At 34.9% G+C, this 16416-nt stretch overlaps 1 protein-coding gene across 1 annotated transcript in view; it reads left to right on the top strand.

Annotated features, from left to right (window-relative positions):
• The window catches only part of EYS (eyes shut homolog), a 710358-nt gene that overhangs the window by 285841 nt on the left and 408101 nt on the right, over window positions 1–16416 (top strand). Inside the window, exons 22-25 of the mRNA XM_072333503.1 lie at window positions 1209–1468; window positions 9122–9218; window positions 10196–10303; window positions 10901–11046. Coding sequence (XP_072189604.1) covers window positions 1209–1468; window positions 9122–9218; window positions 10196–10303; window positions 10901–11046 — 611 coding nt within the window. The remainder of the gene's footprint in view (window positions 1–1208; window positions 1469–9121; window positions 9219–10195; window positions 10304–10900; window positions 11047–16416) is intronic.

The raw sequence follows: 16416 nt of genomic DNA, 5'->3' as shown, positions 1-16416 counted from the left end.
AAAAGACTATTTTTCTTCCCATTAATAAGATGCAGTAACCTTATTTTGAGTCTTTATTGCTGAAGGAGTCAGGACTTTGAAATGATAAGGCTCCTTAGTAATAACCATTTCCTTTGATGTAGCATGGATATTGTACCCCACAAACCAACCACACAGGAAATTAAACATTCTAAAGAAAACACTCTGTTTTAAAGGGGACAAGTTCTCATTTTGTGTGGCAAGCAATACCTGCTCCCTCCATTGAGTGTTCTTTTTATCGTTTAAGAAAATGTTCTTTTATCAAAGTAGAACTATCAAGCTATATTTGAATGGCTGGAAGCAACCTCAGACAAAACTAGAGCTGCTCTAGTTAATCTTTCACATTGCCTGTTGTACAGCAAAACATTTGCAAGTAAATGTGCAATTTCCTGCAGTCTTCAGTGAAAGAGGGTGTATACTTTCCAAAGTGCATACTCTTCATGAATTACAGCAATTAATCTCTCAAAAATATATGAAAAAACAAAAATTATCAAGGAATCTTTGTAAAACAAGATGGCCTTAAATAACTTTTGTTTTGCTTTGATGTGGAGGAGCATTGCATTCAAATGTTGTGCCCTTGTACAGATTTCACTTTAACAATTGAATATGCTCAAATCATATTTAAATGTGCAGGCAGTGAGTAGATTAATTCATTAGTTACATACATAGAATGCAGAATAGACTTTTCCTTTATTGCAGTTGATTAGGAAATTTTCTTTGCAAACTTGGAAATCACTAGCAAATTGTAGTCTCCAACAGTCGAGTACCTATTTAGAGATTTCACACATGAAAAGATGTTTTTCCATTCCTAAAACTAGAAGAAGCTTGTATTCCTTGTTTGACAATTTCTGTTATTGTTTAACAGCTTGGAAAAGATTCACAGTCAATTCTGTCAGCATAAATAAACTGGATATAATTTCAAGTGGATAAATCTAGTGATTCACAATAACACATTTTATGTTCACTTAAATAAACTGTGGGAGAAGAACCTCTATATAACTTTTTCTCATAGTGCAAGCTGATACAATTGATAGAAAAAAAGTTATTCACATTGGATTCTTGATTTTTGTTTTTATTTTTATTTTTTAATATACATATACAAGTACCTGGAACTGATTGGGATAAATTGTGGGTTTTCCTTTGTCCAATATGTTGCCTCTTATTTATTTATTTATTATTATTTTTTCCAGGTGCATGTGTACAGCAGGGTGGACAGGTCCAGACTGCAGTGAAGACATAAATGAATGTGATTCTGAACCATGCTTGAACGGAGCTACCTGTTATGAATCTGTTAAGCAGGGACAGTTTGTATGCATTTGTCCTCCATTTTATACTGGTGACTTTTGCCATCAGCGCTTCAGCCCCTGTGAACTGCCTTACAATCCATGCATAAACAACTCAACTTGCCTGGCACAGGCTGATGGAAATCCCATGTGCATTTGCAAAACAGGTAAGAGATGGTATAGTTAACATTCTTTATTGTCTGCACTGCAGAATATTTGCAAATACATACTGAACTTATTATTTTCATTGAAGTTAAGAATATATACCTTTCAAAGAACATAAAACTTTTATGAATTGCAGCAATTATATCAGTTGTGGTAAAACACCGGTAAGACAGCGGTCAATTTGCCTAATGTTAATTTATTGTATTACAATAGTTATTTAATCTACGGTTGTTCACGCTTCAGCATTCAGAATTACCATTTTTTAATCAATTTAATCAAAAAGGTAAGAGATAGAGATGAACCTGGCCAGCAGAGCTGACAGACCAAATTGACAAATCAGGCAGGCAGAAACAGTACAAAAGTTGGACTAAGTTGGAATTGATTCTTCTTCCTGCTGAGAAGTCTGGAAGACCTGGCCCATCAAAGGAATAATCTTCCCATAACTGACTGAAAATGTAGATTGCTCTCAGTCTTCATACACAACAAAATCACAACAGGTACTTAAAGCTTTCCTGGCCCATGGCTTAAAAACCACAATCTCTCCTGCAGCGTACAAGAAATTCTAATGCAGAACAGAGGAACAGTTTAGCTGTGCACAACAGCTCTAAAAAATGTGCAAAAATTGGACCAAGTTGGAATTGGTTCCTCTTCCTGCTGAGATGTCTGGAAGACCTTGCTCATCAGGGGAATAATCTTCCCTTGACTGAGTGAAAATGTAGATTGCTGTCTGTCTTCATACACAACAACCAAAATCACAACAGGTATTTAAAGCTTTCCTGGCCCATGGCTTAAAAGCCACAGTCTCTCCTGCAGTGTACAAGAAAGTCTAAGGCAGAACAGAGAAACAGTTTAGCTGTGCTCAACATCTCTATAAAATTCAGTGTGGGAACTAAAGAATACTTAAACTAATTAAAACTGCAGTAGGGTGAATACAATTAATGAGTTTGGAATTTCAGTAGGATATTGAAGTCAATGCATAAAAAAATACATAAAAATAGTCAGAACATAGGCAAGTCCGAGAAGAAAATAGCAAATATAATATTTGATGTTTTACACCATGGTGTTATCACTCATTGCTTACTGAATTGCAAAAATGCTGGGAAAATATGTTATATTTATAATGAAGGTTTTTTGCCGTTTAAGCTACCAGTAGTTACAGAGCTGAAAAAAGTCACTGAGAAGATGTGTGAGTTGCTTATTCAATGAAAGGATAACATTGAACACCATGACAACAAGAAAAAACAGCTTTCAATACGATATATTGATCCTGAAGTCTTTTTCAGAAAGCATCTGTAAAGAGTCACGTAGTTTGAATGTTTTCCTCCAAACATACTTGCAAACAGTTTCTCAAGAATACAAAAACCTTGCAGCCAATATTCTTATGGAACTTTAAAGGAATCTTCAAGGATGCTTGGAACTTTTAGCTAGGAATCTTCAGAAATCTTTGGGAGCTAGCTAGAGAGAGCTGAACCAGTAAAATGCATAATTAACAAATCTTGGAAAACTAAGAATATGTCAGCATTGAAAAGGTCTAAAAGGCAAAATTTATGATGAGTTAATAGTGCTCAAAGAAGTGTGGTCACTTATTAAGGACTATCAAAAGAGGAGAGAAAGTAAAATATAAAAATTAAATTGAAGGCATTTTACGTTAATACATTTTTCTCAGGTGTCTTCTTCTCTTTTTATTTCTTTTTACTATGTGTATCCCTTTCTCTCCTGATAAGCCTTCCAGAGTTACAGAACTGATTACAAAGTGTAATCACAATTGACATTGTTGGAATATTCCAAGATACCTGAGTTGGTACCAATGACATTCTGATTGAAAGACTTGCATGATATGTAGTTAATTATCCAGTCAATTAGATAATTTGAGTCTGTTTTATCAAGATTTGCAAAATATAGCAGCATATGACATGATGTAAATGAACAAAGGACGTGTTCTTTTTTTTTTTTTTTTTTTTTTTTTTTTTTTTTTTTTTTTTACCTAAAATGAAAAAAGCTATTTAATATTTGTGTCAACCACCTGCACAATTTCATAAATTTTGTAGCTCAGAAGACACATATAAGGTCAGAGCCAGCTCCAGCTGCTCTAGAGGAGACCCACCACTGCCAGAACAGAGCCCTGAGTAATGCTGAGCATGCTTCTGGGAGAGCAGGTTTAAGACAGGGACACAATGCTGCACAACTGCAGAAGGGAGACAGAAAATATGAGTGGAAAAGCCCTGCAGCCACAAAGGCCAGTGCAGGAGAAAAGCAGGAAGTGCTCCAGAAGCAGAGCAACATCCTTCAGCCCTGAAGAGGCCGTTGGTGGAGCATACTGACCCCTGCAACCCAAGGGCACCACGTGGAGCAGATCTCCCCACTGTAGACATGGAGGAGCCTGCAGCACAGCAGTGGATGTGGCATGGAGAAGGCTGCAGCTCATGGAAAGCCCCTGCAGGAGCAACCCTGGGCCAGAGGTGCAGCCCATGGCGAGAAATCCATGGTGGAACAGGAAATCTGGGAGAGCTGCTGCCCATAGAGATCAGTGCTGGAGCAGCTCCTGAAGGATGGGCCCTGTAATACAGAGATATGTTAGAGTGGTACTTGAAGAGCTGCGGCCCATGGAAAGTCTGTGTACGATCAGCTGGAGAAAGACAGCAACCCATAAGAGGGACCCCATGTGTAACAGGGACAGAGAGTGACCGTGAAGGAGCAGCAGAGATGAAGCATTATGGTCAACTATGATAAAGGGCCTGGAACATCTCCCTTACCAGGGTAGGCTGAGTAACCTGGGTCTGTTCAGTCTGGGCAAAAGAAGACTGAGGGGGAATCTGATAAATATTTATAAATATCTAAAGGAATATGGGAGGCAAATGGATGAGGCCTGGCTCTTCTCAGTGGTATGCAGTGACAGGACAAGGAGCAATGCCCTAAAACTTGAACACAGGAAGTTCCATAATAACATGCAGAAGAACTTCTTTATGGTAAGGGTGACAGAGCACTGGAACAGGTTGCCAAGAGAGGTTGCGGAGTCTCCTTCTATGAAGATATTCGAGATGCAACTGGATGCCTACCTGTGTGATCTATTGTAGATATCTGCTTTAGCAGGGGCATTGAACTCGATAATCTCTTGATGTTCGTTCCAACCCCTGCAATTCTGTGATTCTGTGACTGACTTTTGCCCCCATTCTCTTGCACTGCTGGAGGGGGGAGGTAGAACAAAGTGAGGGGAGGGAGGAAGGTGTCGTTATTTTGCTTTTCCTTCTCAATCCTTTAGTCTGATAGTAGCAATAGGCAAAAAATTACACAAACCTCCCTTATGTCAAATCTTTTTTTCTCATGGTGAGTAAATGGTGAGTAATCTTCCAGTTCTTATCTCAACCTGTGAAGTTTTTTCATTGTATTTTCTAGTGTTATGATGGGGGAAATGAATGAGAGTGGTGTGATGGAGCTTAGTTACATATTGATGTTAAACCACAACAAGCACAAGCAACAGACAGTGATTCATGCAACAGCAAAACAGGCTACTTAAGAGAATCACCTGATGTAATACTCAGGAGTTCAACAATATATATTTTGATGTAGTATGAAGTACCGTGTCTCAAAATGTGAAGACTTTATAGCTATGCATTAGTTTATTGTGATATCTCCACTGGTTGCAAATCTTGGTTAATAAATACTTTACAAATAAAGTCCTCAATGTTCTGATGAGGTATGGAGTTTAAAAAGAATCCCATAAGCCCTTTTGTTGCCTGGAAAGGTAAATTTTGAGGAATATAGAAGTGAAAGTAGCCAAAACAGTAACAGCAGATGTGTATCTACACTCTGCATTGTAGATCACTCAGAACTGAAACGTAGCAGCTATTTCCAGTGTTTCAGAGAAGCAGAAGGAGCAAAAGGATCCATTCCAGCTTAAATAGCAGCTTTTTCTACTTCATCCGTTTACACATATCAAAATTACCAGAGGATGCTGGAATTTTTTTTTAAATGATTTTAATGTATCATTCTGACTGCTCAGGTTTTGCAAACAATTTTGAGAATGTTGTCACAACCATTACCTCTTGGTATTTTGATTCTTGAGAATGAAAACAGAAAAACAACAAAAAAGAAGGCTTACAGGTTAGAAAAGCTGATTTTGTGATGTTCTCCACAGAACATGGGTATGTTTACATTACTGAAGTCACTGTCATGCTGCCCAGACTATTAAATGTTTATACATAAGCACTTGAAAAGTCTTTGTCTTTTTCATCTTCATGTTTCTAAAAGTCCTGAAACTGCTGTTACTTGAATAGTTACTTCTGAGATACATCTACATTGCTTGGAAAGTAATGTATCTTATTTATTTCCATGAAAACTAGAAAACATATGAAGAACACAATATTGACAGTATTTGATCGAGCAAATTATCAGCTACAAAACAGTTCTTTCAAACAGAATCACCATGATAGTTACTCATTTTTTCCAGCAATGAAGAAGGGCTTTCATTCCATGCTTGTAAAAATCTGCATAAGCAAAGGAGACCTGCTGTTTTACAGCTGTTATGATGGTGTAATTGCTGAAATGCACCACTCACCACCTCACTGTGCTCACATCCCCTTTTAAGTCTCTATAAACATTCAATAGAGTACTGATGAATGTGAATAGGTGCATTTTTTTTCTGCATGAAGGCAGACCTTTGCTTCATAGGCACTTCTATGTCAGATTTCCTTTTTCTCAAACTTCCTCACTGCTGCATTTGTCATACATCAACAAAATGTAATATTGGCAGGCAGGTTCAGCCTCCACTGCCGTACTACCAATATCCACCTCTGACATTGTGTTCAATAGAAGGTATTATTTTTGGATCAGCCATCATATTTCAATTCCTCAAAAAGAATTATATGGTTTTCCCTTCAGTGATAAATACATGAATCTAAAATTAAATATTGTACTTCTATTCCTTAAAGTGAATAACTATGCTGTACAAAAATCCCACTTGAAACTTCTGTAATACCAATGAGATTTATTTCTTAAATTTTCAGTTTTACAGTAACATTTGACTAGTCTTTATGACTTGTTAGTTTAAAAAAACAACAACCTGAATATCCATCCTTATTAGGGTAATTTATTAAACTTAATATTGGAGATTTTGAGCATCTATCTATGGATTAGCTAATGGATAAATGGAATTCTGTTTTCCAAATTGTCCATTTGCTCTTCTCGATTGATTAGATATTCCTTCTCATTTAGAAGTTCAGAGTAATTTGAACCGAGTTCAGAAAGCTTTTAGTTTTTTAGCTTTTATGCATTAAAAATAAAAATAAAAAAATAAAAAAAAATTGCATTTTTAATACATCTCTCAGGTTTGTAATCTGCAATAGCTACCTTTCAAAGTATATGGCTGGAGAGCTGCAACAAATCATTTGCATGTGGTATTGATTTACAGTTTAGATCTTAGTTTGACTGATTTGCACTAGCAAAAGCAGAAAGTAGCTGCATTTAAATGTGCGTATTACTTTCTTAAACATAGTACTAAATGTTGTTGCTGTAACAATACATTACAGAAGCATGCATATTTTCAGGCTTTTAAGTAATGCACTGCTTTACAAAATAGTTTGCTTAAAATAAGAATGACTTTTTTTGTAATTCAAATTAATGAACTACATCTGCCATATAAACTACCAGTTAAGTATTATTTTGTTGGCTACACAAAGTGAATGCTTATTTAGATATTTCAGGTTGCTTTACAAATAAAAATGTTATGTTCAGCACTACATTTGACATTTTAAATATTTTAAGTCAATTTATTTCTCAAACATCTGTTTTTCCCCCGGGTGAAATAAACTGAAAACTTCTGTATTACAGACAAAATGGCATCTATACATTACTTTTAGTTTAAATACCCCAGAAGATCATGGCTATAAGTGACAGTATTTGTAACTTACACAAAATACACTAAAATGTTGTAGCACCCTTTAAATGAAATTTGACTACCATGTAAAATATAAGAACTGCCTGTCCATGCAGGTTAGACCCAGGGGGTCTCTTGTAGTCTTAATGTAAATAAACTACTAAGGTAATTCTTTCCTTAAGCCTAATCATCTTTTTGAATATCCTTTTGGAATTGAAAATGTTATGATTGGTTGTTGTCCAAATATTTTCATAAAACAAATGATTTATATATATTTTGATCTTAATATAATGGTGTATATTTTGCAGTTTGATCTACCTTGTTTCTACAAGCAATGTACAGCGCTATTTATTTCTGTAATTTTATCTGTGAAACTGGCTAATTAACCTGTGCTTTGATTGACATGTCCTTTTAGAAGACTTAATAAATCATACCACTAGACATGCAAAAATCATGTAAAATAAAATTAAATAGCATTGATAATATTTGCATGTCCTTTTAAGTAGATTTAAATGTTTCTGCTAAATACTTTAAGTTGAAACCAAACGGTTTTTGCTGAAACGTTTTGTAAAGCTTGCCATCAAGGTTAACTTTGAGTTTTTGCGTAAGTTCAAAGGTTGCTTTTTTAAGTTGAAAATTAAATTTTCTTCTAAATAATTAAATGTCTTTTTAGCTTTAGCATATGTGATTAAGAAAAATTAGATTGAAATTTTTTGAAGATATGAGTTAAAAAAGGCAATATTCAGCATTAGCTTAATCACACAGATGTTATGACATAATGTAGTAAATAGATAGTTATGTAGTGAAACCAATCTTTTTCTCCACTTGTTCATTTCATTTATGTCTTTCCAAGGTGATAACTTTTTGGTATGGACTACCAAAAAAAAAAAAAAAAAAAAACAAAACCTATAAAATATCCATAATGAAGTGTATATGTCATGAGGAAGATGAATGCCATCCATTTTCCTTTTACTGTATTTCAGTGACAACCATGGTATTTTAATAAGGAGATGCATACTCATACATTACATAGCATCTTAAAAGCTTAGGAAGTTATTCCATATAAAATCATAATGAGAGTCACATATTTTCTTTATCTAAATCCTAAAATTAGTTATTTTTTGTCTTTTTCTGACTGCCTTAGATGAATTTGGTCTCACTAAGCTTTCATTATGCTCTGGATTTTTATTAGGTTTTCATTTCTGATACTGTTCTGCACATCACCAAGAAAACATTTTCAGTTGCATTTCACAGTATCCAGATGCACCATCTGAATCTGAACTTTCTGGCTCATAGAAGTATGATAAAGCTTCTTTAGTTTCTGAAAATGAACTTGTTGGAAGTTCTGAATGAAAGTATTTGGAGAAATTTATTTATTTATTTATTTATTTTTTATGGAGACTGCTTACCTCAGCTGATTTTAGAAGTTTCTCAAGCACTTGCATTTTCAGAATTGGTTCTGGTCTCAGATAGCTCACAAGATTTGTGACTGTCATGTTACAGTTACAGAATCACAGAATCGTAGGGGTTGGAACGGACCTCTAGAGGTCATTGAGTCCAATCCTCCTGCCAAAGCACATTCCCTACACCAGGTCGCACAGGTAGGCATCCAGGCGGGTCTTGAATATCTGCAGAGAAGGAGATTCCACAACCCCCATGGGCAGCTTGTTCCAGTGCTCACTGTAAAGAAGTTCTTGCTCACATTTGTGCGGTATTTCCTATGCTTTATTTGAATCATGTAGTGGAAATCAGTCATTCATAGTTCATATAATCTGTGTTTCAGGATATGAAGGAACTTACTGTGAAGTTAACAGCAATGAATGCATCTCCCATCCATGCCAGAATGACGGTCTCTGTGTGGATGGGATTAACAGTTACAGGTATGGAAAATTACTTGAGCTACAGATATCTAGTATGGTACATGGGTATTTATTATTTAGCTGTTATTTCAGTCCTTTGCTTGTACTATGCTTGCTGACATCAATTATGTAATGTGTCTTTCTTTCATGAGTTAGACACATTATATGTTGTGTTTAAAATATTCTTGTGGAAAGAATACACTGTACATGTGAACTCAAGAATTTATTGTTAGGCTAATTAAAATCTTAACAATATAATCATGTATAAGAACAGCTATTACTAATTGAGTTGCAATAGAACTAATGTTCATAGTCCAAATTAATATAAAGCAGATTCATAACAGCATAGTTATATAGCCCTTGTGCTTGTTATTGTCTTTCTCACAAAATCTGCCTGGATTCTGGGATCAGGGGTATCAGACTTACTCAAGGACTGGCAGCATTTTTGCAAATCACTGGTATTTGAAAGTCTTTGCCAGAGGGTAATTTTGTGGTCTTCAGTTTTGTACCTGATTGAAGCTATTTTTGTGTGTTTCCTTATCATGATTTATTTCTTTTCTACTGTTTATCAGGTCTCCCAGCACATAGGGGGTTACTGTTAGTAATGTCATGACTGTCCCAGTGGGTTATACTCTCACCATAGGTGCCAATTTCAGAGCTGAAGCTAAAGTAGGAGAGGCAGCAGGTCCCAGGGTAGGTCTTAAAATAAGCAAAAAACAACCCCAGGTCAAGGCCTAGACCTGAGTCCCTTCACAGCTGGATCAGCACAGAATCTGTTGTTCTCAACTAATAATGATAACAATATTATTTCCTATGCTGAACTTACTGTACTTAAAAAGTTTGGTTAGATAAAGTACTTTCTAATACACAGAAAAAAAAATATATATATATATATATAATTTTGAAACTGACTCGTAGTTCTCAAAATATGCCACATGGTTTTCAGGAATCTTTTACTAGTAAACAGAAAAGTAAAACAGTGACGTCATTTTTGCTAGGTGTTCCTGTCAGCATGGCTTCACTGGGACACTGTGTGAAGTGGAGATTAATGAGTGCTTATCAAGACCCTGCAAAAACAATGGGACTTGTCTGGACCTCATAAACAGGTTAGTTACTGCAGATGAAAGAAAAAGAAAAAAAAAATTAGAGATTTCTTTATATATAGGTGTACTTCACTGCACTGAGTTTGAGATGACACCTTTAGTATGTAAAGTAGGCAAGTTCTGCTGATTCAGCTTTTTATTTCTTAGGTGACCTGATTTTTATATATATATATATATTCATTATTTGAAATAAATTAAATGGGATAGTGGTCTTCAGTTAGATAACTGTATCTCTCTGAAAAGAGACCATCCAGAAATTACATTTTCTAAGGTAACTGCTTACTAATAAAGTTAAATGCAATTAGGAAAGTAACACTATGTCTTGTGTGTATACCCACAATGCTAAAGTTTCTCAGAGACTTGTGTCAAGATGTCAACCTTTTTTGTCATTTTGTGCAAAATTTTACTACTAACTTAAAAAAGGCACTGAATATCAATTCTTGCTTTAGAAAAATGGAAATGAGAAGAGTCTGTTAATTATTTTGGTATGGATGGTGATTAGGGATGAGAGCTTAACATCAAGAACATACAGCTTCAGAATATTAGGATAGATCATGTTAGTTGCTTCTGTTGAGTTACTGGATTTTCTCTTTCCTGAAGATTCCTCTGTAATTGTGCACCTGGATACTATGGGTCTCTTTGTGAGATAGATGTGAATGAGTGTGAAACTCTGCCTTGCTTGAATGGAGGAAGCTGCATCAACAGACTTGGAGGCTATCAGTGTTCCTGTTCTCCTGGGTTCACAGGTATAGTCCATTCCCTACCACAATGGAGAGATGGAGAGGGCGTTTTCACGGGTTTTAAAAGTTTTTATTTTCATAAATAAAAGTCATTTAGCCTCAACTATATGAAAGAAAAGGACACAGGATCATTTGCTTTTTTTTTTTTTTTTTTTTTTTTTTTTTTTTAAATCAATATTAATTTTGATCCAATTCTTGCTAAGGTGCTTAAGATGTTACTTACCTTTAGGGTTTGATTTACAGCTTCCTTAGTTACCTGTACATTAAGTTGAAACACATTTAAAGAGAGATTGAATAGTGAAAAGAAAATTGCTGTTTTCTGAAGATAGCCTAGAAATAGAGAATTGTCACAAAGTAATTTTTACAAACAGAATAAATTCTATCTTGTCATCTGTCTGTGCATAATCGTAGGAATACTTTGACTCTGCCAATGTGTAAGACTGACTGTGTTGCCATTAATCGTTACATTTTTACAGAACGAATGCAAAAAGAATTTGATAGCTACAGATATACTAAATTAGTATAATATTAGATATTCTAAATTAATGCCCTGCATGTAATTCATATTTCTGCATGTAGCAGAACAGTTCATACTTAATGTTTTGATATATCCAACTTAAGCAATCTGAATATATATGGGGTCATATAAATGTTCTTGCAGAAATATTTATAGTGCCTGCCTCGAGTTGCATGATTTCTGCATATGTTCTGCATAAAATGATTTTTCATACTAATTTCAGCCTGTAATGAATATAACATAAGTTTATAACATTAAAAATGATTCTCTAGGCATCTCAAGGGCTAAAAGGGTAAGGGCATCTTCTCTAAAGAACAAATAAAATAGTTCAGGGAAAATATGTATTGTTGTATAACCTTCCCTTTGTCATAAACTTTGATTTATATCTCACTCGTGCTACATTCTTCAGTTTTTTCTTTACATGTCAGCAAAATTTAGGAAAATCGATATTACTTCCTTGTCTAAAAGTTTAAAAGCATTTTTTTCTCAGAATGTTATTTTCAAAAAGGGCTGTTTTCTAAATAGTCTTCCTTGAGTATCATAGAAATATGATTCATTAGTGGTGCAGTAACGTAGTGGTGATGAACATTAAAAAAATTAACTACTAGACTTTAAAACAACTGTCTTCACCTTTAATTATTCACAAAAGGCAAGATGTCTGTACTGACAGGCTTCTGATTCAGAAACAGGGCATCTGCAAGTATGTTATTACTTTTATTTGACTTAGAAGTTTGATTTGAGTTCATTTCCACTGCTCACATAACCTACAGGGATAGCATGTGTTTTTTTCCTTTATTTTTACTATTTTGTAGGTATTTTTATCAGCTGTAGTGGTTGGGTTTTTTTGTTTGTTTTTTTTTTTTGGAACCAGAAGTTATCTAATGCTAAAAATTCTTTACTCTTCATTTATTTATAAGTGCAACTATTATTATTATTTAGTGTGCTGTGATAATCTGGGTGACTATAAATATTGAATCATTACTTAAAAATTAGTGATAGATTGTTCATCACTTCAGTGCAGTGAGTGATTTTTTTACCCTTAAAAAGCAACATATTGGACATCCACTACAGAACATACCCTTTAGACTCTCTAAGAATAATTCATCTAATGCAAAGTGTCTAGAGAATCAGTTGCTTTCAGAAATCTGAAGGGTAGTAAGGGTTTAAAATAAAGATGCAAAGCTGTATATGCAACATCTTCAATTTCTGTTTGAAAGCAAACAACCTAGAAGAAAGTTTAAAGGCCCAGAAGCAAGTGAAAAGTAGTTTGATTTCAAAGCAAGGTCTTTTCAGAGCAAGACACTGCTTCACAGGATTGTGAAGCAAATTTCAGTAAAATTAGATTCTATATGTTGTTGGGTTGGGAATATTCCACTTGAATATGTTGTGCTGTATAATGAGTATCAGTTTAAGGCTCTAAGAACATGCTAAAGTTGGAAATTTTTGCTTCTAATATTGCCATCTACATTGTTTACTAATTATAGAAATGATCATTTCCTGGAGAATAGTATTGAAAATTGGATTTCTGCCTAACCCTGATACTTAGTCAAATATGTTAAACTGCCCCTTTTCCATTTTTCCCCTAAGGCAATGTAACCATATCACCTCTAATTGGAGATAATATTGTCTTAATGGAATTGTTTGTTGTTTTTTTGTTGTTGTTGTTTTTTGTTGTTGTTGTTGTTATAAAGTTTGTGTCATTTATTAGCCAGACCATCTAATTCCTTATGATTCAGGACACATGACTCTTAAAAAAAATAAATAAATAAGATAGGTTGGAATTGTTAGTACAGGGAAGGGGAACAGTAGAGGATATCAGTTAATTCCCAGAAGGAACAGATTCAATCTCAAAAATAATCATAAATCACATTTAATCCTACTCAGAAATACATCTTGATGATCGTTATGAGTCTGTTCCAACTTAGGATTTTCTATGATTGAATGATTCCCTGACTATGTGATTCTAGTTTACAACACCTAAGCATGAAATCAGATTGCAAATACTGAAAAGCAATGTTGTACATTGTTTTTCCTTTCTACAGGGAGTACATATTTTTTAAAATATGTTTAGTACAGTTTCTGAAAATTCTGGTATGAATGTATTTGAAAAAAGCGATAAGTACAATTGGTCTGATTCTCACCAAAACAGAGGCAGCAGTACAAGCAAAAATATCATCAATTTTTTAAAAAATATATTTGTAAATAAAACTTAAACAATTGAATTTCACACCTGAAAATTGTGCTTTCTTAGAAAGTAGCCCTCCTAAATTATTTTTGAGTTAAAGGAATGCTTTGCTACAAATTAAAAATAAAATAAAATAAAATAAAATAAAATAAAATGAAACAAAACAAAATAAAATAAAATAAAACAAAATAAAATAAAATAAAAAAGTCCTAATAAATTTTCTATTAATTTTTCAACTAAAAATGCACCTCTTCAATTGTACTGGTAACATTGTAAGGAGTGAAGTGAAAAGATATTTCTTTCTTTAATGTATGTGTCAAATCCCTTGTTGTTGGCATAAAAATTCCCTGACAGATCCAACTACTGATCAACTCTGACTTTCCTAATCCTATCCTAGCAAGATTGGATAGCAATTCCATGTTTTCCCAAGTCATCTGATCTACGATTGTTTTCCCAAGTCGCCCGATCTACATTTTGTCTCTTGCACTCTGCTTTTTGTCAGACTTGTTCAACTACACAAGACAGGTGCCCAGGCTCTCACTCCCCCTTTTAAGCAGGGCCAGGATAAAGTATGATGGAATAAAGCTTCTATGGAAGCAAAGAAAATAAATCTCTACTTCCCATCAGCAGGTGATATCCAGCTACTTTTAAGTCTTCCTACGTGAATGCCCCCTCACCTTCTCATTTACCTTTGTTTTTACTGCTGAGCTCAATATTCTGCATGGGATGGAATCTCCCTTTTGGTCTGTTTGGGTGAACAGCCATATTTTTCTTCTCCCAGCTTCTTGCCCATCACCAGCTTCTCTGGTGGATATAAACTTTGAGGAATGTATTTAGAATTTTGACAGCTAAAAGAGAAATCAAATGAAAATCAAAGGCTATCTCATATATGTAACTTAGACTTGGCAGGTTAAGCATTTGTTATAGAATATGAAGGTACAATGCAAACAATTAGAACTCAAGTGATTCATTGTTGGATTAAAATTAAAAGCAAAATAACAGTTAGTGTGACTATATCCTCATTATCAAAATGAATTAATTTAATGTTGCATTTTGAATGTGCATTGATATACAATTATGTAAAAATCAAGAAAAAAATACATATATTTTCCACTGAGTTTGATATTAAAAATGGCTCTACTATGTCCGTTGGTGAGTCCATTGCTGAGCAGGCTGCAACCTGTGCATCCAGCACAAAGCAGTCTCATCCTCTTCCCCATTCCACCTGCAGCTCCCCTGTACAACACCCTAATACACAAATCCAAAATAAAAAACAGGGATTTAGTGGTTAAAACATGGTGTGTATAAAACGAGTATACAGATTCAAAATACTGTTTCAAAAAGCCAAATATTATACGTGTTTAAAAAATTGCCTAAAAATGACACAAGTACTGTGAAAATACTGCTGTGAAAGTTCAGTCACCCTTTCTGCAGAGCACAGTAGTTATTTCTTAAATTCAAATAGCTAGTCTCTTAATCTCAGACATACACCCTACAGTCTTCTTTTTCACTATGACATCAGCACAAGTTGGCATTTGGAAGTGACTAAGAACATATTTATGTTAAACTAAGTCAAAACCTTGGCTTAAGCTTTACTACATCTTCTATTTCATCTACAATTTTAGGTTTGAAGCCCAGTTTTCTTTATCCTGAGCCTCAAAACCTGCTGTTTATTTTATCTGCCTGGCAAAGAAAACTGCTCTGTTTTTTATACAGACCTAACAAAAAAGGGAAAGTTTGGTTTATATTTCTGACCTTCACAGCTGCTTCTACAGCTTTCTGCTGCCAACTAACTGGCAGTGATTGCATCTGAGCCTTCAGAGCTCTGTCTTTACTACCTGCTATTGATATACAGAGGAAGAAGAGCAACTACACAGCTAAAAAAATGACTCATCTACTTAAGAGTCAGAACGGAGGAATCTCATGGAGTGCTCCCTGAGACATCAAAGGAAGAAACAGGTTGAGTATCTAAAGAAGCCAAAAGTGATTGATGTGCTGTGAGCAAATCTAACATGTATACTGACAGAAGTGAGTGGAGGTAGTGGTATATGTCTTTTAGTTTAATAATTAGAGTATTCACATCAGTGTTGGTCCAGTGAAAACTCTCATTTTGAACAGGAAAACTCACCTTATCAATTTTCCTGAGAAGTGCTGATGCTGTAAGTTTGCTTGATTTCTAAGGACAAGAGGAGGCACTTTGCTGTACTTGCTGAGTTTCAACATCCTTCTGCAGATTTCCTGGGCTAAAAGAAACATACAAGAGTACTGTGTATCAAGCATTTGGACTGAAGTGCTTGATATCTAGGGTGCTAGTTCCATCCCTCTTAAACTCTCACTGAATACACAAACCCTGAGAGCCAAGATTGGGACGTAAACTTTCCTTTTAACTTTCAAAGTGGCTTAAACTCTACTAAGTAAAGCCTTAAGCCATTCCTTGATCATTTAAACTTTAGTCTGGTAGCAGTTTTGTTCCAGTTACCATTTATCCCTGGTCAAGGAGAAGAGCTGCAAGAAAACATGGCCTGGGAACATCTGACTGATCCTGGATGCAGAAAAGAAGCACACACAACAGAAGGAGCAAGGTGGGCTCCCTAGGAGGTCCAGAGACTCATTGTCTGAATGCTCAGAGTTGAACTCAGGTAGAGCTGAGTCTAGAGAAGACTGTGGAAAGAAT

This window comes from Excalfactoria chinensis, chromosome 3 (genome assembly GCF_039878825.1).
Source record: "Excalfactoria chinensis isolate bCotChi1 chromosome 3, bCotChi1.hap2, whole genome shotgun sequence".
NCBI classification, from domain to species: Eukaryota; Metazoa; Chordata; class Aves; order Galliformes; family Phasianidae; genus Excalfactoria; species Excalfactoria chinensis.
This window is presented reverse-complemented; position numbering and strand designations above follow the sequence as displayed.